A 27,942-nucleotide genomic window follows, 5' to 3' on the forward strand; every position below is an offset into this window, starting at 1 on the left:
CTTAGAACAGAAATTGAAGTATATTCATGTACCAATTATTGTCTATATCATGATTTATATGTATACACACACACACATATTTATTAACTTGGGATTCTAATTATCTGGAATTGGAAAAAATAGTGTAATTTGAAGACATTTTAGTCACCTCTTGGGTTTACAGATTATGTATTTGCTATCTTTTATATTGTTTGTGTCTTCCTAGTTTTATTCTGATAGTTGTCTAAGGTTAATTGTCTACTGCCAGATTTTTAACCACAGATCTACATCTCATTGCTTGATATGGTGTTTCAGTGGATCCTAAGCATTTCTTCTCTTCTTTTAGCTTTGCTATGACTAGCTGAAATGGGACACCTGCCATGCTGACATTATTTTCATCATATAACCAGACGTCAGAATTGGTGATGGGAAATTATTGACAGCTCATCCATTATTATATATTTCTGCTCATGTGTTTACCACTTTCTTTAGTTAGTGAATTTTCTTAACATAAGTCATCACAGCCTACTCTGAAAAATCATAGTAATTATTTTCAGGGTGAAATTTGAGAAACAGTTGAAATAGATGAAAATAGTTGGTACGGTTGTGGTGGTGTTGTTAATTCATTTTTACTTTTCACCAGAATAATTTTAAGTCAACCAAAGCTTTGACTAGAACAGAAATTTGTATGTGTGAATTAGTGTGTAAACTAATTTGCTAAACCCAATTTATTTTTTTCTGCAGAATCTAGAACTCTGTAAAAAAGCTTTTTAAGAAAAAAAAACTTACTGAACTTGTTCAGATGAAAAGGACATTTAAATATGTGGCCTGAAGTTGTTGAATCAGAACAAACCTAACATCTGTTTTGTTTTATTTTCCTTCCAGTCTTCAACAATGAAAAAATTTAAAACTCTTTCAGTGTATTTAAACCTACAAACAGTTTTGCAACCTTTTGGAAAGAAAAATATTAAGTGGAATTTTTTATAGTTTTGTTTCATTAATTTGGGTTCGTACATAGTTAGATGAGAGAAATGACTGTATTCTATTCGGCATTCTCTTTGTGTGTGCATGTGTGAACTTGTACTAATATTCTAAATCACCAAATCAAGATATATATTAGATTTTTGTGATGATCATATAAAGTATTCAAATGCATTAGTTTACCCAAAATTAGCTTCTGTGTTTGGGTTTCAGCTGACTACTTCTAAAACATTTTTCATATTTGACAGAAGTAAATTTAAATAGGTGGTAGTAATTTAGAAATGTATTCAATGATATATATCTTTAAGAAATAGCATTTTTATGCAAAATTTGTTTCCTGGTTGGTTTCAGAGTTTAAAGATCTTGGTTATAAATACTAAAAGGTTTGGAAGGTGCTCATTGTATTTTTTTTTTTTTTTCAGTTTTTAATTGTGGTATTTGGCTCAGAAATAGTGGTATACGTAACTTGTGTCTTGGAAGCCAGAAATGTATCTTACTGCATATCTACCTGGTGTTATATCAATATAAAGATCGTATTCTTTCCCTACATCTACACACTATTTGAAGGGTAACAAGAAGGGAAAGGAATTGTTTAGTGTGACTAATCCCTACTCCTTCTGTTCAGAGTGACTGTTAACTATTCATCTTCAAAAAATTTATTTGCAGCATCTACTTCTGTTTTAGATATTGCTAACTTAGTTCAGAAAATAGTGCTAAACGTATGTCTGGAATGGTCATACATGCTTTGTTTCAAGAAAGGCGATAATAACTCTTAAAAGCATAATATGTCATGCTATCTTAAATTTTAAGAGTAGCTGTATTTCCTAATGATAGCTGTTGTTAGTAAAAGCTCAGTCAGATATCCTGCTTTCTATTCACAAAGCCCGTTTATTCCTTATCACATATGTATTTGAATAATATATAATTGGCTTCCATCTACTCTGTTTTTTCCATTTTTATCTTCTGTCCCAACCCCCAATTTCTATTTCTTTTAATCCTCTATAGGCTATTTCTACTTCTCTTGAAAGAATGAGGAGTATCAACATTTGTTAATGAACATGCTCTATTAAAATATCAAAATATCAATAACCTATCTTGTTAGGGGTATTTTCCGAAGCTGTATGAATTTTTTTAAGCCATGTATTTTGCATTTCTTCCACTAATAGGTACATTTGATATGATGCATAGCTTGCTAAACACATTTTCTTACATTTCTCATACTTAGTTTTTAACATAGCTAATCATCTTAAATTATATCTTGGCTGATCCACATATATATAAGGTTTTCTCTAATTGTTTATGTCTTTTTATATGTGAATTTCTTAGAACACACTGTCTTTGCAGTGTTCTTATTCTATTAGATATCTTTGGACTAATTTTTTTTCACAAGCTTATCTTTGATATTCCTAGCCTCATTTCCCCAATACTTAATCTATGGAAGGACTATATGTAATTTATTAGGAGCATACAGGGTGGCCCCATTTCCCCTTTGTCTCCGTTTAAAAAATAAGCACTTCTGACATTTAGGGAAGCAAGCATTTATTTATCGTGTCTAAGATTTCTCAAAACAATATAATGAACTTTTTGAAGAAGGTGGTATACACTTGAAAGTGAAATTTTGTGTCAAACAAAGCTAAGGACATTTATTCAAATAGCAAGTTCCATTAGGAACTCTTACATGTTTGTTTGATTTCCCATATCAGTTTTCAGGTGACTTGGAAATTGTAGGTCATCCATCTTCTTGCCCTGTGCTCTTTGTTCTATCAATATAAATTTGCCATAATATTAGCTAAATAATAATAAACTTAAACCTAGTTTTTGCTGGACTATAGTATATGGCTTAGTAGCTCACTCTCAGTTAACTGGGACTTTTTCCTCCTCACAAATTAAAAAAAAAAAAAAGAAATGATAAATATGGGAAATGTTTGGGATTTGTTTTTGATAGCAGTCTTGCCAGAGATTGGAGATTATGATTGATACATCAGAATAAGTTTCTAAATACTCATTTTGGGGAGGATTCTAATTTTAAATTCATTTTTTAAGATATCTAATTAATCCTAACTATGTTCATCTACAAACATTTCAGTTACCCAGTTTTATTTCAAATTTTTAATAAGGATTTCCTACATGTTGGAATTTGGTCATTGAAACCCTTCAAAGGTAACCTCTGGTAGCAGCTAATTTTGAAAATGCATGGTGGAGAAAAATCTGATAATGGAAGTTTTGTATTTTTGTATTTTTAAATGTAATACAGCTCTTAAGTCCTTAATTTGCCCTGTATTTGTATAATGCACATGCCCTTAAAAAATTTTCTCTACAAATGTCATAGGAAAATAACTAAATTGGCTTTATATGACTGGTTTTAATTCTATATTCCAGAGGCTTTCCAGGCATTTGTCATAACAGTGCTTATTGTTGACAGGCCCTTTAACAGAGGGTCAGCCCCTCAAATGGCCAGTCCATCAAAGCCTTCACAGACAAGCCAAATTACTAGCATTACAAATACATATATTTCAGGAAGGATATACTTTGCTACATATGGCCAGGTATTGATTGTATCTTCTCATGGAACTTGTCCCATGAAAGAGTAAATGATCCAAAGAACTTTTTAAAATTATGGTAGTATTTTGGTTGATAGGAGACAAGAGTTGCATAAAAGCTTGCTAAAAATGTTTTGGTAATATGTTGATGGAATGACCACAACTTTAAACTACTACTTATCCTCATTTGTATGGGTTTTTGCCTTCACCAGGTGATTACATCATAAGGCTGTGCTTTGACAAAAGATAGTAAAGTATGATCTTATTGAAGTCAAATGTGTTGTGAGATTACATTTGGAAAGATTATATTGTAAATTGGAAAAATCCTGATCTTCAGATTGTGTGGGAGACTTTCAAAGACCATGTATAATAGAAAAATCCCGTTAAAAGTTAAAATCTGTAACAGCACAACTCCAACCCCCTATATTTGGGTTACATGTTTCTGGAGATTGCTGCAGAGTTTCCTTACAGTGCTGTCTTTGAGTTTGCTATGGCTTTGCATATTTTGATCTTCCTCAGTGATGGCTTCCTTTACCCCTCTCCCTTGCTCCATTATGTCATTTTATTTTGGGAGTTAATTTAGGCAAAAACATGCCCATAAATTTGTGGGTTGCCTTTTCTGCGGATTACTGACAACTAAAAATAGAAATGAGTATTCATACTGCACAGAAAATGTCGGTAATATTACCCTTCAGCAATTAAAATAGATGCCTAATTGAAAGCTTTCTTGTAAAAAATTTAACAAATGTAAGATTAATCTTAAGTAATTTTTACCATTATTAAGTATTCCTACCCCTAATTTTGTTCTTTGGTCATACACAGATGAGCTATAGGACCACTTCTGAAAAGGATACATTGTTATGCCTGTTATATAAAATGCATAATAAAATTTTATTCTTTCCACCATGTTGACTAATTTTAAAATTGGGGGGTGTAGAGACAGACTAGGATTTAGTTATAAAAATTGAATGCTGTCTTGAGCATTTAAATGATTGGTATGGATTATTACTGATCCATTCACCTGTGTTAGAAGCCTAGAAATTCATATGGATATGAACCAGATAATAGACTCAAGTGCCATTCTGTAGGACCTCAAAACTGTCTGTAGCAAGTTACGGCGTTAAATCGTAATTTCTGGATCATGATCTTAAGCCTTTAATTGGTTCCATTTCTTCTTGACTCTTTACTAACAAGTATTCCTGATGGCCTGAAAGTCCATGTTGAAATTTATAGTTTGAAGTATCCAGATTAAATATAAAATTATCTTACATTTAAAAAATACTTAAGTACAAAATATCAGTTGTGTAATCATGGTAAAAAATAAAACTTTGCTATAAAAGATTTTTAAAGGCTATTTGATTAAAACACTTATTTACTTAAACTCTTTGCTAGAATTTTTTTTAGAATTCAGCATCGGAGGAGGAATGTGACATAATAATGATCGAAAGCCGAAAGTTTAAAAGTTGTGATGCCCTCACATGGTTGGAGGGTTATTCTAGCTTCTAAGGACTGAATGTTGTCCACAAGAGTGTCTCATCAGGTCATAAATTGGTAAGACTTAATGGATTAGATTTTATGTATTATACCTGATGTTATTGTATTGAGATGAATATTTATGAACAAAATGAGCACATTGTATAACTAAGAGTATAGTATTAAATATAAGTTCAAACTTGGAATTTTAAATACTTGGGAGTATGTAATCCTTTCAAAATTTCATGAGGCTGAGGGCCGTATCTTTGCAGTGGTGTTTAATAATCAGTTTAAAAAACAAAGTGACATCCTGTGTTATATAAACATTACTTAAATACTGCTATGGCATCTGCTGTAGATGCTTACAATGTAGTTAAGGGCCCCAAATACTTTAGTTATTATCACAGGAGATATTTGAGAACTAATATATTAATCTTTTATTTTTAAAAAGAAAGACCTTACATCCATTTTCTTCATAAAATATAGTTTAAATTACTTTGCTTTTGGATTTTATTTTTCTTCTAAATGTCTGTAAAAATAAAGCCAGGAAAGCTTTCTCAGTTCTTATCTTGAGAACCAATATCAAACGAAAATAGTATACTAGAAGTCAATAATATACTTTTTGTATGCCCTGAAAATGAAAGATTTCCTTTCAGCATCATATTCTGCTTGGAAAACAAAAATTTTAAAACTTGTTTTATATAGCTTCTTATTTTGCTTTGTGTTACACAGCTGTATTTTGTAGCGGATTCTTAGAATGATACAGTTTAGACTAAGATGAAGTCCTAGTCTTCAGTCCGAAATCATCATATTTTGCAGATGAAGAACAACTTGGGTTAAGTTGTATGTCCAAAGCCATACAGTTGTAGAATTAATATTTTCATTAAAGTATGGTGTACGTATTCTGTAAGTGTATCACAAATTATTTGAAATTATTGAATAGGCTACCATATCTATTTCTAACTTTATCCTTAACCCTATGGGTTTAGTCAGTCTCTCCCTTACACACATACATCCTATCTTTTGAGTGATACTCTAAATTGTTTCTGATACGGTATTCCATGACTTTGATCATATTCTGTAAACTTAAGTTTTGTAAAACAGTAATTGCAATAATTTAGTAGCTTGGAAGGAAATGCAACAAACTAATAACAGTTGTCTTGGATCCTATAAACTTTTTATTTTTTCATTTACTACAATAACTCCATAACTTTGGTAATTAGGAAAATAATTTCTAGTTTCTTTAGTGTAGGATATTCATCTTCAGTTGTCAGTGGATGGTGGGCCTCAGGAGATCATGAACCCTGTGAAGTACTGGATGGAATTTAATGTATGTTCAGTTTTTGGTGAAAGGTTCAGAGCATTTGACAGATTTTTTAAAGCATTTGAATAACATTGCTAATGAATGTATCTATGAGAGACAAGCCTTGTTATATATGCAACTTACATGATGTAGGAAAGAAATTTTTAATAATGAGTATACTGATTCTGTAACTCTTAATGAATTTTATCCAAGGCTAGTTTAATATAAGTGCGAGAGTGATGGAACAGATCAGAGCTTACCCACTTTTAGCTCAGGAATTTCATACTGTCAATCTCTGCTCAAATGTTCATTGGATTTCTCCACAGAATAGTTTTATTTTTGCTACCTAGTGCTTACTCAGTCTCACACATTATGCTGCCTATTTGGGGCATGTTTAACTTCCCAACAGCTGTATTATATAGATACTAGTACCCTCAGTTTACAGAGAAGGAAATTGAAAGCTTAGAGAGATTAGATAACTTGCTCAGGTCACATAGCCATTTAGTGGCGGAGCTAGGATTCAAATCTGGCTTTCTAACTAGAACCATGGCTCTCAGTTGTATCCTAGTATGCCAAGAGTAGCTCTGGGGAACTTAAAGGATAAGGGAGAATTTTATATTGAGTGAAGATGTGAATACATAAATTAGGTTTCCTTTGAACTTAAGTAGCAGTGGGTCATCCTTTATTATAAAACCATCTTTTAAAGCACCTGTCAAATAAATAAATGTGGTAAGTTGCTTATAATTATTTATTGCATTAGAAATACCTTCTATTCGGGACGCCTGGGTGGCTCAGTTGGTTGGACGACTGCCTTCGGCTCAGGTCATGATCCTGGAGTCCCGGGATCAAGTCCCGCATCGGCTCCCGGCTCCGCGGGGAGTCCGCTTCTCTCTCTGACCTTCTCCTCGCTCATGCTCTCTCTCACTGTCTCTCTCTCAAATAAATAAATAAAATCTTTAAAAAAAAAAAAAGAAAAGAAATACCTTCTATTCAGATTTAATGCTTGTGATTGTAAGCAAATATATATGTTAGAAAAGTTTTAGTACTTACTAGAATAGTATTGTGCCAAGTGTAACAATTAAGGAACTCACCCTTTAATATTTAGGATTTATTAATAGCAGACATTCGGGGGAAGCAGTTTAAAAATCTGCTTTGAGCTGCAGATGTTTCTTGGAATAGGGGAATGAATCACATGTAAAACCTCCTACTAAGTGCTATGTCAGTTTCCCATTTGCCCTTAATTCTGAATAATTCTATAAAGATACCTTTTCTGTGTTTACTTTTAAAACATGTATGCAACAAAATTTATATTTTAGATACATGGATTTTTTTAATTGAGCACCTACTTTGTGTAGAACCTCTCTTATTTTAAGTGTTTATAATAAAGTTCCTGTGTCTAAATAGGACTTAAAGTTAGATCCACAATAATAGTACTGCTTAAAGCAAAAACAAGTAAAACTGTAAGAATTTGTTTACTCTTCTGTTTAGTCGAAATAATCTGCTTATTAAGCATTAACTTAATTTCTTCAAGATCATGGTTTAAAGTGTACAATAACTTGATAGGTCATCAGAACATGGAAATACTGGGGCTCGATCATTAAGCATCTGCCTTCAGCTCAGGTCACTATCCCATGATTAGAGTCCTCCCTGAGTAGGGAGCCTGCTTCTCCCTCTCCCACTCCCCCTGCTTTTGTTCCCTCTCTTGCTGTGTCTGTCTTTGTCAAATAAATAAGTAAAATCTTAAAAAAAAAAACAAAACATGAAAATACTAGACATTTGTACCCCAGCTTCTTTATTAATAACTATTTGCCTTTTCAAAATTAAAACTTTAGAATGGGAAATAAACAGTTACACCTAACCCAAGTTTTTAACACAATGACTATCTCAGTGTTTGTATATTCCCTTCCAGAATTTGAGTACATATGCATGGATATTAACAATTGCAATCATAGTTAAACAGCTTTTAAATAGTTTTTATTGTTCCAAGTATTTTTCTGATTTGTACAAAGCTGATACATGTCATAAGTTTTAAATTTGGGGCTGATAATTTTGGTATCTAGGATACCATCCCTTCCAGTTTTTTGTTCTATCTCTCATTACTTCTCAGTCCCCTGGCAGGTTTTTTCTTTCTGTTTGTTCTTTTAAGTGTTGCTGGTGTCCTTAGGATGCTGTCGAGACCCTCTTCTCACATTATTCATCATGCTAAGAATATGTAGATAGATGGTTCTGAGTGTCATCTGTATGCTCTAGGTGCTCAAACTTGTTACCTAGGCATCTCTCCTTAACATTCACACTTCTGTGATCTCCCATAGCCAGTTAATTGCAAAATACTGCCATATCTGTTTCTGTGAGTTTTTCTTAAGCCTACCATCTCTTTAATGCCCATTCAGGACACAGTTCTTTCTTATGTGGAAATGCAAAAACCTTCTAACTGGTCTTCATTATTTGAGTTTTCTAACATGGCTAACTGTACATGCTGTTCCTTTTACTTAGAACATTTGTGTATAGACTTCTGTCCTTTTAGATTCTCCACCCAATTGTGGCACTTCCTTTAAAAAATATTCTTTCCTGACCCTTGATCTTGATTATATTTCCCCAAAACACCCTCTAAAATCTTGCTTTGTCTTAGCATTTATCACACCTCCAGTCTATCTCCTACACTCAACTGTATACTCATAAATTCTAGTGTATGGTTTATGTGATGATGTGTACACATAACCAGCATCTGATAAATGTTTAAATACATTAAAATCCCCCTAGAATGTGGCATCATAAAATGCAGTAACTAGAAAGAATGTTAGAAATTATCGTATACAGTTAGAGGCAAGAATCAAATGTAGAAACCACATCACCTCACTCTAAGTTAGTGTTCCCTGTGTATTTCATGATACTTAGATTTTGACTGCTATACCTTACTAGTACAGACTGTATAGTTAATATATTAAATGTTTAATATGTGCCAGACACTAATGCATTATCTCACTGAATCCTCTTGTCTGGTCCTATTATTATTCTTTTTGGAGAGAATAAATAACTTGTGTGAAGTTACATTATAAAAGGGATAGAGTTGGGATTCAAACCTGGGTATGATTCCAGAACCAAAGGCTTTTTATTTGATACCACCTGTGAGTTTTTATCTTTCTGAGTCTAGAATTATAAATCTGAGTTCGAAGGGAATTTAGTGGTCATTTATTCCAGACATTTGTCTCATTTTGTCTAATGTCTATAAAACACCTTCTCAGTTGTTGTCTAGCCTATGAACACCTCCAGTGATGTTTATCTTGGCATCCTGGTCTTCTTTTTATATTTCATATTTAAACCTTTTATAAATTCTTGATGTACAACGAGAATCTAAAATGTAGAACAGAAAAATCAGATGATTGCCATCACTGAAAGCATTCAAGTAAAGAAATTAGGTTCATGTAAAAATATAAGCTGCACTGCACATTCTGTCAGCGTTCAACTGAGAACGTTCTGTAGTTCATTGTTTTCATAGCTGCTATAATCAAGAATGTGGGTTCCAGTTTGTGGCCAAAAGTTATTGGTGTTAATATAAATGCAGCTCTAAAGTTCTTTTTCAAAAATGGCAAAGGAGACATTGCTTAATATCTTAGAGATCACAAGGATGTTTTTCCACTTTGTAATCATTGATTCTAGTGATGATGCAAGAATTTCACAGGACTCCTGTATACTGTTCTGATCCAGCAGTGTGTCAGAAGAGTAAAGTACTATACATCTGAATTTCTTCACATTCCTAGATCTAACTCACTTAGAACTTCCACTTGCTATGAGACATGCTTAAAGGCATGGTGATATAAATTGTCTTCTTTATCTTACCTGACTAAACTAGTAAACTTTTGGTCTCTTTCCACCTTCAGGATAGCTTTTGGTTTTTTCCAGTTCTTCTCTTTAGATTCAATTCTAATTCTCCATAGAGAATGATATCAAGCAATTGAGAGAACCCATAAATAGTTAGGATGTATGATTATACAATTAAGCCTTTCACTGGGTTCACAAAATTATTTTCTCTAATAATTTCTCTAATAAAATAATAATTTTCTCTTTTCTAATGTAAAAAGATCTTTGTCAAGGTTTTTATCCAAAAGGTAAGAGTCTTTAAAGTCTACTTTATTTTCCACAAGGTCTTCTATGAGTTTTGTCATTCCTGTGATCTGTATATGAAACTGCTAAGTTTCACTGGCATAGTTTTGTCAGAAGTAACCTGAAAGTCCATGGAATTCTAGCTATTCTATTCCTCAAATTTAAACCATTTTTCTACTTAGTTACTTCAGAAACTACTATACTTTTTTTTCTCTTTAGTGAGTAACAACCAGATACAAGGAGTATCACAAGAAAAGGTTTATTGGCTTTTTATTTAAGCTATCTCTGTCAAGGAGAATAATTTTTAGGAGGCCTCCCCATTTTTACTATGTTCCAGGGTTACTCTTTTCATTAGTTTCTAATATCTAAATAGCTGGTTGATTTCTTAGTTCTTTCTCCTTGCATGGTTAGCCCACATAACATAAACTTATGCTGACTTACAAAATGTAATTAGATAACATATTAAATACTATTTTATTCTATTTCTTTAACTAAATGTTTACTATCAACTTTATGCAAAGTGTTAGAATTAGTAGACCCTCTGGATGGACCTAGTTCCTCCCTTTGTGGTTTAACTCAAAGGTGAAGAACATTAAATAGAGACAACAAAACCAATTATATATGAAAGAATCAAGAAAGGTAGAGAGCAGAGTGTGGGTGAAGCATTCCGTTTCAGATGACAGTCTTAGCTTCAGAATCTCAGATGATTTAACAAATTTCAGGTCATGTTGTAAGTCTGGAATTCATCATAAATGATTTTTTACAAATTGAAGTCTACAAATGATTGTAAAGTTCTGTCATTTACATACTTATTTTACAGTATTGTTATTACCTAGAAGAATTCAAGGACTTGGATCTACAATGAAGTGAGAAAAAGCAACTGAAAATCTACCTATTTGAGTATAGTTCTGCTTGAGTGAAAAAACCATTTATAACCCTTTAAATTTTATAGTAGTGCTACTTTATACTTTCTTCATTATCTATACCAGAATCTCTTTTTGAATTAAGTAATTCTAAAGCAGTGATTCTCAACTAGAATAATATATAGTGTAGAAGCAAAGCAGTACTTGTCCCACTCTTTTGATTTGTTTTTAGTAATATTTAATTGTTGAAATTTCATATAACACTAAAGGAAGGCATGGGAGATGTTCAGTTAAATACTTTGTTGGAAAATTTTAGTTGAAATAAATTCAATAATGTATCAGTGGCCTTTGGAAAAATTTCCCACTGTAAATTAAGGCTTTTTATTCTAAGCAGTCATTAATGTTCAATCCACAGGAATGCTGTGCTTAATAAATATTGATGTAAGTTTAAATCTCAAGTCAAACAATTTTTATTAGCATATGTTTTGTGACTGCCTTAACATTTGACTAATTGAGTAGAAAGGAATCAAGTAAATTTAAGGCATAACTAGGATTATTTCATTCTTCGGGTGAGGTGTACATACAAAGACTGTTTCTTAATACTAATCATAACTGATTTTTATTTGTACCTCACTGCTTCATTTGCAATCTAAGATACACTAGGATACCAAGCCTTACACAGTGTCAGTCTAAATTGATCCAGATAATAAAAGGAACTATTTTTCTTTCTTTGGTGTAAAAAAATATCATAATCATCACAGCAATCCTTTAGGGTAGGTATAACTATGATCCCATTTTACAGACAAGGAGACTGGTTTTAGTATGTTATGATCATCCCACTAGTAAGTAGTGAAGTTGGGATTTAAAACAAGCTTATCTAATTCTGAAGCCTATGCTTTCTTTTTTTCCCCCCAGATAGCTTGAGCTAGAGGGAGGGGGAGGACAGGGAGAGAGAGCATCTTTTTTTTTTTTTTTTTAAAGATTTTATTTATTTATTTGACAGAGAGAGAGAGAGATCACAAGTAGGCAGAGAGGCAGAGAGAGAGAGAGAGAGAGGAGGAAGCAGGCTCCCCACTGAGCAGAGAGCCTGATGCGGGGCTCGATCCCAGGACCCTGAGATCATGACCTGAGCCGAAGGCAGAGGCTTTAACCCACTGAGCCACCCAGGCGCCCCAAGAGAGAGCATCTTAAAGCAGGTTCCACACCCAGCATGGGCTCCAGGCTCAATCTTAACGACCCTGAGATCATGACCTGAGCTGAAATCAAGAGTCAAGACGCTTAACTAAGTCACCCAGGCACCCCTGAAGCCTGTGCTCTTAAAACCACTTTATTGTTCTTTGAGAATTTCGTCTTTTGTGTAAGCAACAGCTAAGAGGTAAGATGTCTCACCCCAGAATGAAAGAGCAAAAGAGAGTTAAGCAAGTTGTAGTAAACTTGATAACCTAGACAGTTTGAACTCTTCTGGGCATATATTTTATATGCCAGAATATAACAATACTTTATATTTGTTGAAGATGAGCAATTTTTTTTGCTCAAACCCAATTTTTAAGTACCCCAATTGCAAAAACATGTACTGATTTATTACAAGTAAAATAGAACAGAGCTTTTCCCTGGTATGATATTCTCTTCATTTTATTAAGGGGTGATCACTCTTCCTTTAGTCTAAACCAGAGTGAAACAACTGTCTCTTTAAAAACCTCGTGATACTTTTGTTCTTCTGGGTTTATCCCTCTTCTGAAGCAGTTCTTTGGTAACATTCCTTTTTATTTATTACTGTCCCTGGACTTTGGGGACAGATTAGGAAGAGACATAAGGTAATAAAAACTAGTTAATCACCTAGAAACAGAAGTTCAGTCTTAGTCAGATAATCTTAAGGGTTAGCCTGATACAATTTTACTTTGTCCATACAACTACGTATGCTTTTTTCTTTAAAGCTATTATGAATAATATTTCTATCTTCAAGGATTGGGGATAAGTGAAAAGATAATCTTTAGATGAACAAAATGGTCTCTGTGCTCTGCACTGGTATTTGGCATTCAAGGGGATTGTGTCATTTTCACTCATTTGATTAGGCCTCATTGTGGAAATGGGATTGAAAGGATTTTTTTCAAGAAGAACTGTTTAGTTGGGGGAAAAAAAAATAGTGTACAGAATGCTGGAGATAAGAGGCAAATGTGAGGCCATTCCGTGAAAGAAAAAATTAACTTTCCCAAGAAGGGTAGTTTCTTCCTGAGCCCATCTCTCATTAACTCTTTCGAATGTTAGTGTCCTCCATTGTTTTGGCCCCATTTGTCTTCTTTCTACTTAAGCAAGCTCATCTCACAGTTTTGCTTTACCTCCCGCATTCCAGCAGCTCTCAGATCTAGACTTCTAGGCCAGAGATTACTCTAGAGTTCTAGATACCTATTTCCAGCAACCTTCTTTCTATATTTCTCCACTAGAGTCTGTATCCCAGATGTCTCAAAATTCAGCAGTCCCCCAAGTGAAACTTAAATTTCTCATTTTCTCACCTTTATTCTTAGGTTCTTCCTACTCTCCACTGCCTACTCTCTGCACCCTAAAATCTAGCCGCCTTCCTGTGACACATAAACCATCTCCCCAACCCTAATTACTTTATAAGCTTAAAAAAAAAAAAAAAAACTCCAGCCATCCTTAATATTTTCTTTGTTGTAGGTAAGTCCCTTTTCCTTTATCATCCCTCTCATCTCTCATAGATTCTCTGCTTCAATTGTACACACTATTTCATTTTTCTTTGCTTAATGTTTGTGACCAAGCATTTTGCAATGTCCTGATAATCTCCCCCTCTTCCTTGCTTGTTTAGGTAATTTTTTTTTTTTTTTAAACCGGTATGGAATGTTACTATCTTTCCTTCTCACCGACCCCCATGCCTGCCACAGGTACATGCCCCCAAAAAGCTCACATTTGGGTTACACTAAGTGCTACAAAAGCCTTTGAAACTAAATGATGAAGGAAAAAAGCCCAGGGAGAGTAACTTGCCTTAGGACACAGCAAATCTGAGGTGAGGCCAAGCTGCAACATGTATTTGATAATTCCATATCTAGTGATCTCCCCACTGATGGACATCATCTAACTTCATATTCTTCCAGCCAGTGTTCATTGAGCGTTGGGCATTGTGCAGAGGAGACAGATGAGAATTTATCCTTTTTTATTAGTGTCCTAGATAAATGTTCCTGAGATTTGGCTATATAGGAAATTGGAGGCAAAGTTTGCTCAGGATGCATGCCCTATTGCCTCTATAAAGGAATTTGAATTACCTAGATATATGAATTAGATATTAGGCAGCAAGAAGATATGGCAAGTTTAGTTTGACTGAAAATGAGGAATGAGATTAAGAACTATTTCCCCAATTACTTGTTTTGAGTTTCGTTAAAATGCTAGCATTGGGTGCCTGGGTGGCTTAGTTGGTTGGGCGACTGCCTTCAGCTCAGGTCATGATCCTGGAGTCCCAGGATCAAGTCCCATATCGGGCTCCCGGCTCCATGGAAGTCTGCTTCTCTCTCTGACCTTCTCCCCTCGCATGTTCTCTCTCATACTCTCTTTCTCTCTCAAATGAATAAAATCTTCAAAACAAAACAAACAAACCAAAAAAAACGCTAGTATTACCCATGTCCATTAGATACCAAGGACTGCTTTGGGAAAAGTCAGTTTTGCCATTAGGCATGGGAAATGGCTTTGGAGGTGTTCTAGTACAGCTAGCTTATGTTTAGCTGGAGAAAGAGGCCCTAGGGGCAAAAGTATTAATTAGGACTCAAATTCCAACTATACAATTTGTGAATCCAGGCTTCTACAGCATTCTTTACTAGGTAGCTGCTGGCCCCATGTTAGGTTTTTTATAGCATATAGAGTTTTATCTGGTAGGAGATAGATGCAGCTCTTAAAACACAGCCTGTGATAGATACATGGTTAGAGCTGTAATGGTAGTGTGCGGCATGACTTACTATACTACTTCTGGAAGGGTAGGAAAACTAGCCTTTACAGAAAAGAAAATATTTGAACTGAAACCTATGAAAGAATGGTAGAATTTCCAAAGAAATATTTAGAGAGTGAGAATAAACTACACAGAGTCTTGAGTTTAGGATATCCAATTTAAAAGTTGTGAACAGGCATTTGGAATGAGAGGGAATAATGTAAATGTTGGCATTAGAAATAAATTAGTAAGCTAGTTCTGATTTTTTTTTTCTTTTGACCCATTTTTATGTCATTTCTAAAGAATTCTGAATTACTTTTAGAAATGTTGGTTGGATTTTTAAAAAAAGATGTTAGGTGGATTTAGCTATATAAAAAGGTTGTTTTTATAGTAGGCTCACTGCTGGGTGAAGTTAATTCAATACTTCTTGTTGGTCTCTGAAATGAAATGCAGATCTTAAGAGTGTTAAGTTTTAGTTTTGATTTCCCTTGACATTCTTTTCTGTCATGTTCTTTCTCCAGTTTTGTTCATTTTCATATACTTACACCATGAAAATTTCCTTAGGTGATGAAAGTGCTATTATTTCTTCATAAAAAGGAAGGAATGCTGTTATTAACTTTTGAAGGAGAATTATCTTTACTACAAAATGACTGTTAAACATAGTCCCTTTGCTGGCAGGCCTTTTGTTAATCTTTATCCTTTTCTTAGCACAGCTGAGGTCATTTGAACTCTTCTGTGTTTTTAATATCTTCATTCATATTAAGAATTTTTATTTTCTTTTTCTATTTAAATTTCCCATCTTTCTATGAAAGGTGGTCCTTCAAGTCAGTACTGAAAAACATAAACCTTTTGCTAGATTAAAGTATACTTTGTTAATTCTAATGTTTTTAGAAGTTGGTTAATCATCAGCTTCTATTCCAGCAGATTAAAAGAATGGTTTTAGAATCTCTAGAATGAGTATATAGGATTACATCCACTTTATTCCCTTTCAGAATATTACATTATTTTTGTAAGGTATTCTGAGCTAGACATCAGTTGGCAACATTTGTAATCCTTTCTAATCTCTCTCTCCTTTTTTACTCTTAAGGTGCTAGTGTACATCTCAGTCTAGGTAATTGTCAATCATATACTGTTTTCCCAGTCTCCAGGAAGTAAATTAAAGTAATAAGGACTGTAATATCAAATTTTTTAATTTGGGCCTAAGCCCCTTGACACTCATCCTTCACTTCAGTCAGTAATGAATAATGCTATCATCAAAGTATGTATTGCTGCTGTGTAAGTAGTACAATACACTCTCTTTCAAGAGAGCCTGCTCTAAATGCAAGCACTCCAGCATTCGGGAAAATGCCATTCTTCTCCTACCCCTTTCTCACACCCTTGCTTATTTCAGTCCTGACTTAAAGGAAGAAAATAACTTTTTCATCCTGTCAAACCTTGCCTAATGTTAGTCTAATAATTAACTAGCTGGTGCATATGTTTTTTTATATTTAAATATTTAACTTGAAATAAGAATATTAAACTAGTTTATTTGGATTGTAATGGTAAAATTGCTGTGCATATTTCACTTTTGTATTACTGCTCAGTTTTTCAAGACTAAATCTTTACTTTTTCCATCTTGAGTGTTTTAATAGAATTTTAGTTCAGCTAGTTTTTAAATTGTTTCCTTAGAATGACTCTCTGAGGAAAAAACTATCAGAGTTTTACTGCCTAATACTAAAATAACTCCCTCAAGATATCCTCACTTGGAAATGTAAAGAAATCAAGAAAAAGAAGATAAAGTTAGTATTAATCTTACCAATACCTTCTCTGGAATGCATTTTTAATGTAACATTTTTATTGTATAAAGTTATAGAGCCTATTATCAAAGATGTTTATCACAGACTTTTCTTTTTTCTTACCAGAATCATTTTTAACAGAAATAGCTATATTAGGAGTTACAAACATTACTTACATGATACTTTCTTAAGTGATTATAATTCACCTTAAGCCAAAGAAGTAAATTTTACAAATCACAAATATTACTTATATTGTTATTTTGAATGTTAAACAAAGTGCCAATCTTCTAAAATGAAGTAGTTCCTAAGGAAAATGGAGTTGTTGGCTCCTCTTCCCTCCTTTCTTTCTTTTCTGTTTCCTGTCTGCCATTTGTTCTTAAGTTCACACTGTATAGGGTTATAACTCTTGTGAGTTATTTTCATTTTGGAATGTGGTTTTGTTTTGTTTTGGTTTTGGTTTGGTTTGGTTTTTTAGTATTCTCCAAAGTGCAATGGACGTATTCTATCTCTGTCCCCCATCTGCCTGACTTCCCAGACAGATAACCACTTTCTTAGTTTGTATGTGTGTATTCTTCCAGTTTCGTTATGCATATGCAAGCAAATACTGTATCTGTATCACCCTCACACAGTGGCAATATACAGACATCTGCACCTTTACTTTTAAAGATCTTCAGGGTATATTGTTCCCATCTCAGTACACAGAAAATCATCTTTATGGGGTCTTTTTTTTATAGATGGGTAGTATTCAGTTGAATAGATGGCTGTACCATGATTTACTTGATCAGTTCCCTGTTGATTACTAGAAATCTTGCTGTTACAAACAGTGCTATAATGAGTAGCATTGTAAATATATTGTTTCCCATGTATGTAGAAATACAGGATAAATTCCCAAATGTAGGATTGCTGAGTCAAAGAGTGAGTGAGAATGTATGTATGTGTAAAACTGTGATATAACCAAATTGCTCTGTATAATGGTTATACCAATATACAGCTTGAATTAGCACCTTATGAGAAGGCCCATTTCCCACAGCCTTACTAACAGTGTATTACATTTTAGTATGTGTGCCAGTCTGTTTAGGGAAATGGTATTACATTATAGTTTTAACCTGTATTTTTGTTATGAATGAGATCCTGGGTTTTTTTTCATGTGGATTATCCATGTGAAATCTAACCATTTTTCTCATTGGGGTTCTAATCTTAATAGGTTTCTAGAAGTATTTTGTATTTTAGTGAAATTATTAAAGGAGTTTTTTATTTTTCTATATTTTGAGGCATCTAGTTAAGCTTCTCCAAAGTATTACAGAAATTCTTCCTAAATGGACTTTATAAAAGGCCATTAATACAGATGATATGGTTGACTCTGGACAGAAGGGGTCTGAGGTAGGAGAGGGATTTTGTATTAATTGTATGCCTTTTTAGGTACACTTTTTGTTTTAATTTTTTATCATGTGCATGTATCTTCTTTAACTTTTATTTTGAAATAACTATTGATTCATAAGAAGTTAAAAATAATAAATACATAGGGAGGCTTCATGTAGCCTTTCACCCAGTTGTATGTGTGTCTTGTCCCCTGTCCCCTTCCTGCAGTGGTAACCTCTTACATGGCTATAGGGAAAGATCCAAAGCCAGGAAATTGACATTGGTATAATCCATGCATGTATCCTTTTTTACTCTTTAAATACTCATTTCTGGCCAGGATTTTTACCTTAAATTAATTAGATGAATGTAAAATATGCTAAGGACATAATTGGTTTCTATAGATGAAAAAACAATTAACAGTCATTATGTAAATATTTAACTGGGTTTTTTTTTTTTTCTTTTGTGTATCATTGTAAGACTGGTTACTTGAGAAAATAATATGTAGTTTTGTGAGTAGCCATTTTACCTGCTTGCCTATCATGAATAATAGCTTTTATCATTCACAAAATTTCACTTACTTTGTGTTATTAATAAAAATCTTCATGGGGCTTTTTGTGAATTTAATCATGAAATTAAACATTTTTTTTTGTTTTTACATAGAGAACTTAAGATCAGTAGTTAGAATACATAAAATTTTTAGTTTTTAACTTAATTTACTGTTAACTTGGATAGGTTTTTTTTGCTAAACACAGAAGTTTGCCTTTGGCCATAGAATAAGTTTACCTGAATTATATCTATTTTGGCTCTTTTTTAGAAGAAGAACTGTTATTTGCTCTTAAATGTTAAGCTGTAAATATTTTTTAAATTCCTCTTAAAGAAGAGATGTATTTTTTTCTGTTTAACTTTTCTAGGCTTGCTGAGTTGTACATTCGTTAGATTTATTTTTTTGCCATCAGCAACTTAATAGTTTCTTTCTAAAAAACAGAATATGTATTTCTTAGAAAAAAGGCCAAGTGTAGGGACACCTGGGTAGCTCAGTTGGTTGAGTGTCCATCTCTTGATTTTGGCTCAGGACATGATTTCAGGGTTGTAGGATCAAGCCCCATCTCTGCTTTGCACTGGGCAAGGAGTCTGCTTAAGATTGTCTCTCCCTTTCTCTCTCTGCCCCTCCCCCCCCAACTCTCTTTAAAATGAATAAGTAAATCTTTAAAAAAAAAAAAAAAGAAGAAGAAGAAAGAAAAGAGGCCAAATGTTACCTAGGTTAGAATTAATCCATTTTAGTGGTAATTATGTTATTTTAGAGTTTATTGGCAAGGGAGGGGGTAATGAAGGTTGTACATTATTTATCAGAAACAGTATGTGAATCCTGAAGTCTGGCCTCTTAAGAAAGATTGTAGCTTCTTTTTTTTGGAAAGGCTGTAGCTTCTACTTGTGAGTTTATGAAGAATCATTTTTACCGTCTTTGGGTAAAGGGGCTTGAACATAAGTATATCAGATTTGCCAGCTCAGTCAAAGAAGTTCTTATTATCAAAGATTTGATTTTATAATTTGGGGAATTCCTGTAGTGGATTTTTAATTGTGATTTTTGACTCAACACAGAAAGTTAGAAGGGTCTTTTGGCAAGAGAAGGTAATTTTTAAAATATTCTGCATATAGATACATATAATTTTAAAATATCTTCAGCTTTCTAACAAACCAGAAGAACATTTTAGTTCTTAGCAAATAGGTAAACTATATTGGCTGTCTAAAGATCACAGAGCCTTTTCCAAGAAGTTACCTCCCTTGTTCTCAGAGCTCAACATCTCCTAGGAATGTGCTAGATAAGATAAATGGTGTATTAGGCACGTAATTTAATTTTGGATCCATGCTATGGTTTCACAAATGACATTTGGTACATAGTTAAAGGACTCTTCATAATATACGTAAGTCTGCATTTCTCTTAGGTTATTATAGATAGTTGCTTATTGCTTTCATGCAGTCTTACTGTTAAGGTGGGAAAAGCATGTGTTTTGCCATTAAGTCTAGGTTTCAGTACTGTTTCTAGCATTATGCTTTGAGTCAGTTACTTGGCTTCAGTTTCCTCAACTGTAAGATGAGATTGTTTCTCAAGCTTGCAGTAAGAACTCACTAGAGTAATATGTACCTGCAAAAGTGGGCAATCGTTTAATTCCTCTTTTCTTCTACCTTGTTGCTTTATTAATTAGCACTTGTGCTAAGGGCAGAACAGAAGACAAATAGTCAAAACGTAAGAGAAGAAATTTGCTCTATTTTTATTTTAAATAAGTAGCCATGATGCCTCTGTCCACATTAATGAATATTAAAAAAAAAAAGTTGATTTCTCATAAAGAGGTTTTTTTTGTTTGTTTTTTGTTTTTTTTAAAGTGAGATCAAGTTAGCCTAACCTCACCTTCATGGATTTTGATTTTTAGAGAGGAGAGATTGGAGATGTTTTGTACAAAGTCCTTGAGCTAAGAGCATGAATGAAACAGTCTTTTAAGAAAGATGAAAATGTAGGAATTTCTGAAGCCAGAGGTTCATATCTCGTCTCTTCTCAGTGAGGTTGCCAAGTGATCTGTTGAGATAAGAGGAAGGTCTGGGAAGAAAAACTGTGGTGTGGGGAGCCAGCTGGGATGGATTTTAAAATGAACATCATTGAAAGCCAGGCTATCTTTCTGTACCTTTGATTCGTTGAGTTTTATTTTTCCTGTGGATTTGATTGTAATTTATTTAAACACTAAATCCTAATGCCTGGCTGGCTCAGTCAGTGGTGTGTATGACTCTTGATTTCGGGGTTGTGAGTTTGAGCCCTATGATGGGTGTAGAGATTACTTAAAAAAAAAAAAAAATCTTAAAAAGAAACCACTAAATTCAAGTTCATTTGGTTCTTAACTAATTCTAGTTAAAAAAAAAAAAACAAAAACAAAACAACTCATCATATAAAAGGTAACAATTATAGCTCTGCTTGTCTTTTTTCCCCACAGTTCTATATTTCTGTCCATTTCCTCCATACCCACAATTTTTTTTTAATATTTATTTATTTATTTGACAGACAGAGATCACAAGGAGGCAGAGAGGCAGGCAGAGAGAGAGGGGGAAGCAGCTCCCTGCCGAGCAGAGAGCCCAATGTGGGGCTCGATCCCAGGACCCTGGGATCATGACCTGAGCCGAAGGCAGAGGCTTTAACCCACTGAGCCACCCAGGCGCCCCATACCCACAATTTTTAATTCATCTAGTAAATACTAACCATGGTATGTTTTTATTCTAAAAGAGTGACCCATATCAGGCAGAATGTTTCATTTTACAAATTATCCCTTGCCTTTATATAGCACTTAGAGTTTACCGGAATAGTTACAGAGTGTTAGGAACTGAAGTTTGGAACTTAAGTTAACATCAAGTTATAGGATAGTGAATGCAATAGTAAAAAAGAAAACAAGGTGTAAATCTTTACCATTAGGTCAAGGAAGCAAATAAAGGAAAATTTTTCATTCTGCTTCAGTTCATCGTTCTCATTTTTAAGAATGTGAAGCCCAAACCACTATGTTGACTTTGAGCACAATAGAAAACAACTTGTTACCCTCATTGAAATAATACTCTAAACTATGTTCAAGGATCCTGAAATAGCATACCCTCTTACTTGCTTATTTAAGACTGCCAGATTGATACCTTTATTATAAATTGCTTTCTCAATCTTTAGTTTCTATTACAGTCACCTGGAGGAGTTACTAATAGATTTCCAGGGTCCCACCTCAAGAGTATGTAATTCAGTAGGTCTGGGGTGGACCCAAATGTTTACATTTCTAACAAGTCCCCAGGTGATGCTGATACTGCTGGTCCAGTGACCATACTTTGAGAACTATGAATTTATTCAAACTCAAAATATTTTAATGGCTTTCTAATATAAACCAGTAATTTTTTCAGATCAAATTGCTGTCATATTGACTCTTTCTGGCTCTTTCAGTATGCTTTTGAGCTCTTACTTGCCAAGCACTGTGTTCACTTCTTCACATAGGGGGAGATAAGGAACCTCTCTCAAGGAATTCAGTCTGATAAACTCAGTCTACCGTAGTAGTAGTAGCTAAACTCATTTAATCCTCACAGGAGTTTTATGAATTGGGGTATATAACCCTAATTTTAGATGAAAACCTGAGGTCTAGAAAGGTTAAATAGTTTTCCAGAATTCACGCAGTGAGTATATGGAGGAACTGGAATTGCTTTTCTCCTTTCCTGGTTATGCAGTATAAAAAGTTTGTGAAGGTTAGTGAACCACAGGAGAGATAGAATAACTGGTTCTACCTTAGGAAATCAGAAGACATTACAGAAGATGTGGCACTGGAGCCATTTTAAGGAACAAGTAAAAGCCAGATGGACTGGAACCGTGAGCATTTGCCACTGAGGGAGCCGGTCTGCAAAGCCATGGAAACCTGAGACAAACTATGTTTCACAGACTAAATAGTTAATGTAGGACACACAATAATGTAATAACACAATGGAATGTGAGAAGAAAGGAGACCATAGATGGCAGGGGTCAAAGTTATGAAGGGTAAAAAGTTTTTTATTTTGGGTTAAGAAGTTTTTAAAATAGGATTAAGTTTTTTAATTCATTCCTCTTAGAGCTTTTATCTTTTGTAAGCCATTGGTTCTCAAAGTATGATCTGTCAGGTGGCAGAATCAGCATCTTGGGAAATGTGTTAGAAATGCAAATTCCTGGGCCCCACCCCATACCTTCTAAATCAGAAACCTGGAGGCGAAACCCAGCCACCTGTTTTTAGAAGACCTCTAGATGACTGCCTGGTACATACTAAAGTTTGAGAACTACTGCCATAGGTTATATAGAATTGTTTAAAAACAGCCTTCAGACTTGCCAGAAATCGCTGTGGTGATAGTAATTGTATCTGACTGATTTAATTGTTTAAGTACAGTGCTTAATAAAATTGGGTTATTAATACTATTTAAGGGACACGTATCTTCAGTATGATCCATTTACACTTTGCAAACCTATTCCTGCATTGCTGTAAAAGAGGTCTGAGTCAGGATTAGAGTTTATTATATCAGCAAAGAATAGGGTGCTGATTAATGTTCCTTAGCCTAAGGGAATGGTTTGGAAACTTAACTAATCTTATTTTAATCATAAAAAAGAGTAATAAACCCTTTTTAAGGGTTAGGGGGCTTTGTTTCAGTTGCTTGTTAATCTATAAAACTGGTGTTTAGCATTTAAGGTGTTCTGTTTAAAACAGATGTGTTCAAAGAGTTTAATGTATTTACATCAAGAAATGACTAAAACTAATTCACTTTTTCCTTATTGACATAGAAATAAAAAATATTGAGAGTATAATATAGGATGGTCAGACAAACTCTGAATGCCTGGCACTGTCTTTTTGCAAATTGCAGCCAATATTTGGTGAACATATCCACGTGGTGTCTGAACTGAACTTTACACCAAAGCCTTATGGTTTATATAGTTGTTCTACAGTTTATAGTTACACATAGCCATACTTTGTTTTACACACCTCTACAGCTGTTTAAAGCCTAACATATATAATAAGTATGTATTAACAATCTGTATATCCTTTCTAGTTACTAGGTATATAAAATCTCTTTGCATCTTAGAAATAGCAGCAAGAAGTAAAGGTATAAGGCTGTAATTAATGTGACTAATGCTCACATAAACAAGCTTGTGTCCTCTGTGTATTGATTCAAGGATTCAGAAGTAAGAAATCCACTAAGGCATTGACCCCTTCATTTTACACATGAGGAAACTGGTCTTAAATACTTGATCTGGTGATGGTCACATAGGTAGTGAGTAGCGGAACCAGGATTATAACCAGATCTACTTAGATTACAGTATAAAAGGCATCACTACATAAGACAAAATATTCCTACCCCTCAATATGATAACAGTCTGAGGCCCTGCATCATCTAAAATAGAATAGTCTTCAAATCTATTAGCATCTAAGTTTTCTTTGAATATACTTTATGAAGAGTATTTTGCAGTTTTATATCAGTTATTTAAAGACCTCTTTTTATATTGATAAAGTAGATTAAAATTGTCAGGTTTGTCTTTACAAGAAAATCTAATAACTATTCAAAATTTACAAAAATACCAAGAAAAGGATAGAGATATTCGTTATTCTTACTATTTAAGAGGACAATTAATGAACCTTTGGTTATTATCATACAGATGCTAAGGTGATAGTTGAACTTGGGATATATTTACTAGCTAGACTGCTTCCAAATATTTCCAGGAAAAACTGGTCTAAACCACATACCTTTGTAGGTGATATTTGCCAGTAACCCACACTGAGAGTATGAAGATTTGCCAGAATGTTGAGATTGGTGTTAACCAACCCTGCCAGTATCATTTGCCCAAAGGCCCTTTAGAAGCTGGTTCTAGAAATTTTTAACCCAGAAGTAAAATCTATAGAAGGAAAGTAAGTCATCATCTGAATTTTAGTGCAATAAGTGACCACTGGAATTTCCACATGAAAGTCAATTAGAATACAAAATTGGTAAATGAAGAAGTTTAAAAGATGGGGAAGAGTATACTGGTCATTCAGAAGGTATCTCTAAAAGTTCACAGAGTTAAAAGCTCCTGAATAGAATTGGGAGTTGTTTTTAAAAAAGCATATGTATGTCATAAGGAAATTAGAAATGTTGGAGCTACAGAGGATTTTTGGAAATCATCTGTTAACTGAGATCCCTTATTTTTAAAATGAGAGCTTTGAGTATACTGAAATTATGAGAATAAGCTTTAATAAGCTATTTTAAGTTACTATTTTTGGTTTTAAGTAAAACAAATGTTTTTAATTATTTTAAGAGTTGGAAAGAATTTTACATTTTTAGAATAATTTAATGAAATATTCTAATTTTTTCCAGTGCATCTGGGGGAGGTGGTGTAGCCATTGACAACAAAATAGAACAAGCAATGGTAAGTAAAAGTTTATAGTTCTCTCATTTCATAGGTTGTTGGTTTTAGGAAGCAGTTGGTTTTTATCAATTCTTAAAAAACACCTAATTTCTTTAAAACAAGATAACCAAAGTATATTTTTTGATAATCAGATTTAGTTATAGATGCTAGAACCTTGAGAATTTTTAGTCTGGAAATGCCAGTGGGGTTAATATTTCCTCCCATTTGAACATCTCACATTTCATGCATTACCATTGATAAATCAGGGCCATTTGAGGGGCGTACATAATCAGAATGCATTATGTGCCTTCAAATATTTCAGCATTAACAATAGTTTATAATCAGAGTATTAAAATGAAAACTTTAGCTGGAAGCCTTCCTTTTTATAAATGCTGTTTTAGTCAGCTCTAATAAATGGAACTTGTTGAATCTGTTTCTGATTTCTGCTAAACTATCAATTTTTTTGTTCCCTTAAATATACTCTGTTCACATTATATAAAATATTTTGATTGAGGCTTATTAAAACTATGGACTATAAGTAAGGACTGTTAGTCTCAACTTTTCTTTAAAGTTTTAGAGTTGGAAATTGTAGGTTGCTTTATCTCTTAAAGAAATGCTATAACTAGTTTAATATTAATTTAATATCCTTTGCTCTCTTGGTCTAACCTCTAAGCATGTGATTTTAAACTTTTTTTTTCTAATTCTAAGCTTCTAATTGACAATTTAAGGAACCTAGTATTTTAGGAAATCACTCCAGACTTTGAAAAGAAATCCTGGGCTTGCTGCCTAGTTGGAAACAGGATTTTTTTCCATCCTTCCCTCCCTTAGGGCCAGTCAAGATACAGTAGAAACATTAAAGCAAGAAGAGGAGGAAAACCAATATAAAAATGCTTCTTATTTAAGAAGGCCCCAGATAGGCTAGAACCGGATAACAACACCTTTCTCTTTTCACTCTTTTTGACATTGCTAATTTTGTTTTTCACAGGATCTGGTGAAAAGCCATTTGATGTATGCAGTAAGAGAAGAAGTGGAAGTTCTAAAGGAACAAATAAAAGAATTAGTTGAAAGAAACTCTTTACTTGAACGAGAAAATGCACTGTTAAAATCTCTTTCCAACAATGATCAATTATCCCAGCTCCCAGCCCAACAGGCCAATCCTGGTAGCACTTCTCAACAGCAAGCAGTGATAGCACAGCCTCCGCAGCCAGCGCAACCTCCACAGCAGCCGAATGTCTCCTCAGCATAAAGCTTTCTTGCCTCATTAAGAAAAAAACTGAAAGCAATCTATCCTTGTGTGCCACTGGTATTCTTTCCACTTTATACGAAAGCAAGTAGCCATGCTTCGGTTGTGTGTTTGGCCTTTTCAGTATTAGACAATCATTCTACAGGAGCTTTTCCTCCCTTTGAGATGTCATGCAGCGCTGTTGGTGTCCAGTTTTATGTCATCAGTACACGAGGAGTATAATAGATGGGGTTTATTAAAGCAAGCAAAGTCTGCATTTTACCTGGTGCGCATGAGTGGGGTCTTTTAAGAGCTTTGGTGGCTCTCTCGTTTTTCCTATCATCCATGGATTTACCCTGAGCCTTCCTATCACATTCTAAATAACAGTTCATCTAAAGAGCCACTTTTCTTTCAATACCAGTAACATTTGCCTACGTAAGTTTTCATTTATTTGTGTTTTATTTATTACAGGGCTGCTATTTTCATAATGTACATGAACAATGTCACAGAACTTTTTTAATTTTTTTTTGAATAATTATAAGTGTCAGTAAAGGATTTGAAAGACAGGATTGCATTTAATAGATAAAACGTTTAGGCAATAATTGAACAAAAGAATCCTGGCATATTTCTAACACTAATGGCAATTTACCTTCGGTATTTATTTTCAGTAGTAAAGACCCAGCTTGAATGTAAATTTTGTATAGTGTAAGTATGAAGAACATAGTGCAACTGTACAGGTAGTCACCAGTTATTGTGATATAATAAATAATTGGGCTATTTTGATGAAGAAAACTTTGTTCATTTGTTTCTACTTTCTAATAGAGAAATTGCCACGATTCCTCTGCTTTTTGACATTTCGTATGACTTTCTTTTTTCGGGTGGGAATAAAAAGCTGTGAAATTGTTCAACCTACTTTGTAACCAAAGAAGCAAAGCTGTGTAATGGAGTTTTTTTTATAATGCACATTCTTTATGTATTTTTATTTAGTGTTTCCTCGGTCACAATTTTCTTTGCTGTCTAGCATGATCTGCATGACCTATAATCTTTGAACCACTTTCGTACCTCATGTTTTTATCCAGCACTCTTATTGTAATATGTACTAGTCTGTGAACAATGTCAAATAAAAAAGAACGGAACAGGTAGTATGGTGGAGCTGAGCTAGTGTACTATACACTAGTTGTAAAAAAAAAAAAAAAATGAAGTGAGCCATCTTTTGTTCATTTAAAATGGTGTTTTGAATTTCGTATGCAGAAAACATTTTGTTACATTGCAGATTTTAATGTATTTAATAAATGCAACATGCAGATTAAGTGCAGTGTATACTGAGTATTTAAATTAAAATGTACATTTCATAAATACAGTTTCAAGAGAAAGCATCATTTTGTGTATACTAACACATTAAGTGTATGTCAGAAATTGATGTATAAATATATATTTTAACACATTTTCTGAAATTAAACTGCAGTTTTGTTGAAATATTTGGCTCTATATGTGTTCAAAATTTAATTTGACTA

At 33.7% G+C, this 27,942-nt stretch overlaps 1 protein-coding gene across 4 annotated transcripts in view; it reads left to right on the plus strand.

Annotated features, from left to right (window-relative positions):
• TSC22D2 (TSC22 domain family member 2) overlaps nt 1–27,738 on the plus strand; it is a 48,726-nt gene extending 20,988 nt beyond the window's left edge. For 2 of the 4 annotated variants that reach the window (XR_007126926.1, XR_007126931.1), the window contains 2 exons: nt 4,893–5,051; nt 25,176–25,226. Coding sequence is in view for 2 of the 4 variants with exons in the window: in XM_047727773.1 (XP_047583729.1) it covers nt 25,176–25,227; nt 26,192–26,452 (313 nt within the window). In the remaining 2 variants the exon portion in view is untranslated. Of the gene's footprint in view, nt 1–4,892; nt 5,052–25,175; nt 25,228–26,191 lie in introns of those variants that run through there. The other 2 variants (XM_047727773.1, XM_047727782.1) reach the window with 1 other exon arrangement.
• The last annotated feature ends 204 nt before the right edge of the window (nt 27,739–27,942 follow it).

The sequence above is a fragment of the Lutra lutra genome, chromosome 1, assembly GCF_902655055.1.
Source record: "Lutra lutra chromosome 1, mLutLut1.2, whole genome shotgun sequence".
Classification (NCBI taxonomy): Eukaryota; Metazoa; Chordata; class Mammalia; order Carnivora; family Mustelidae; genus Lutra; species Lutra lutra.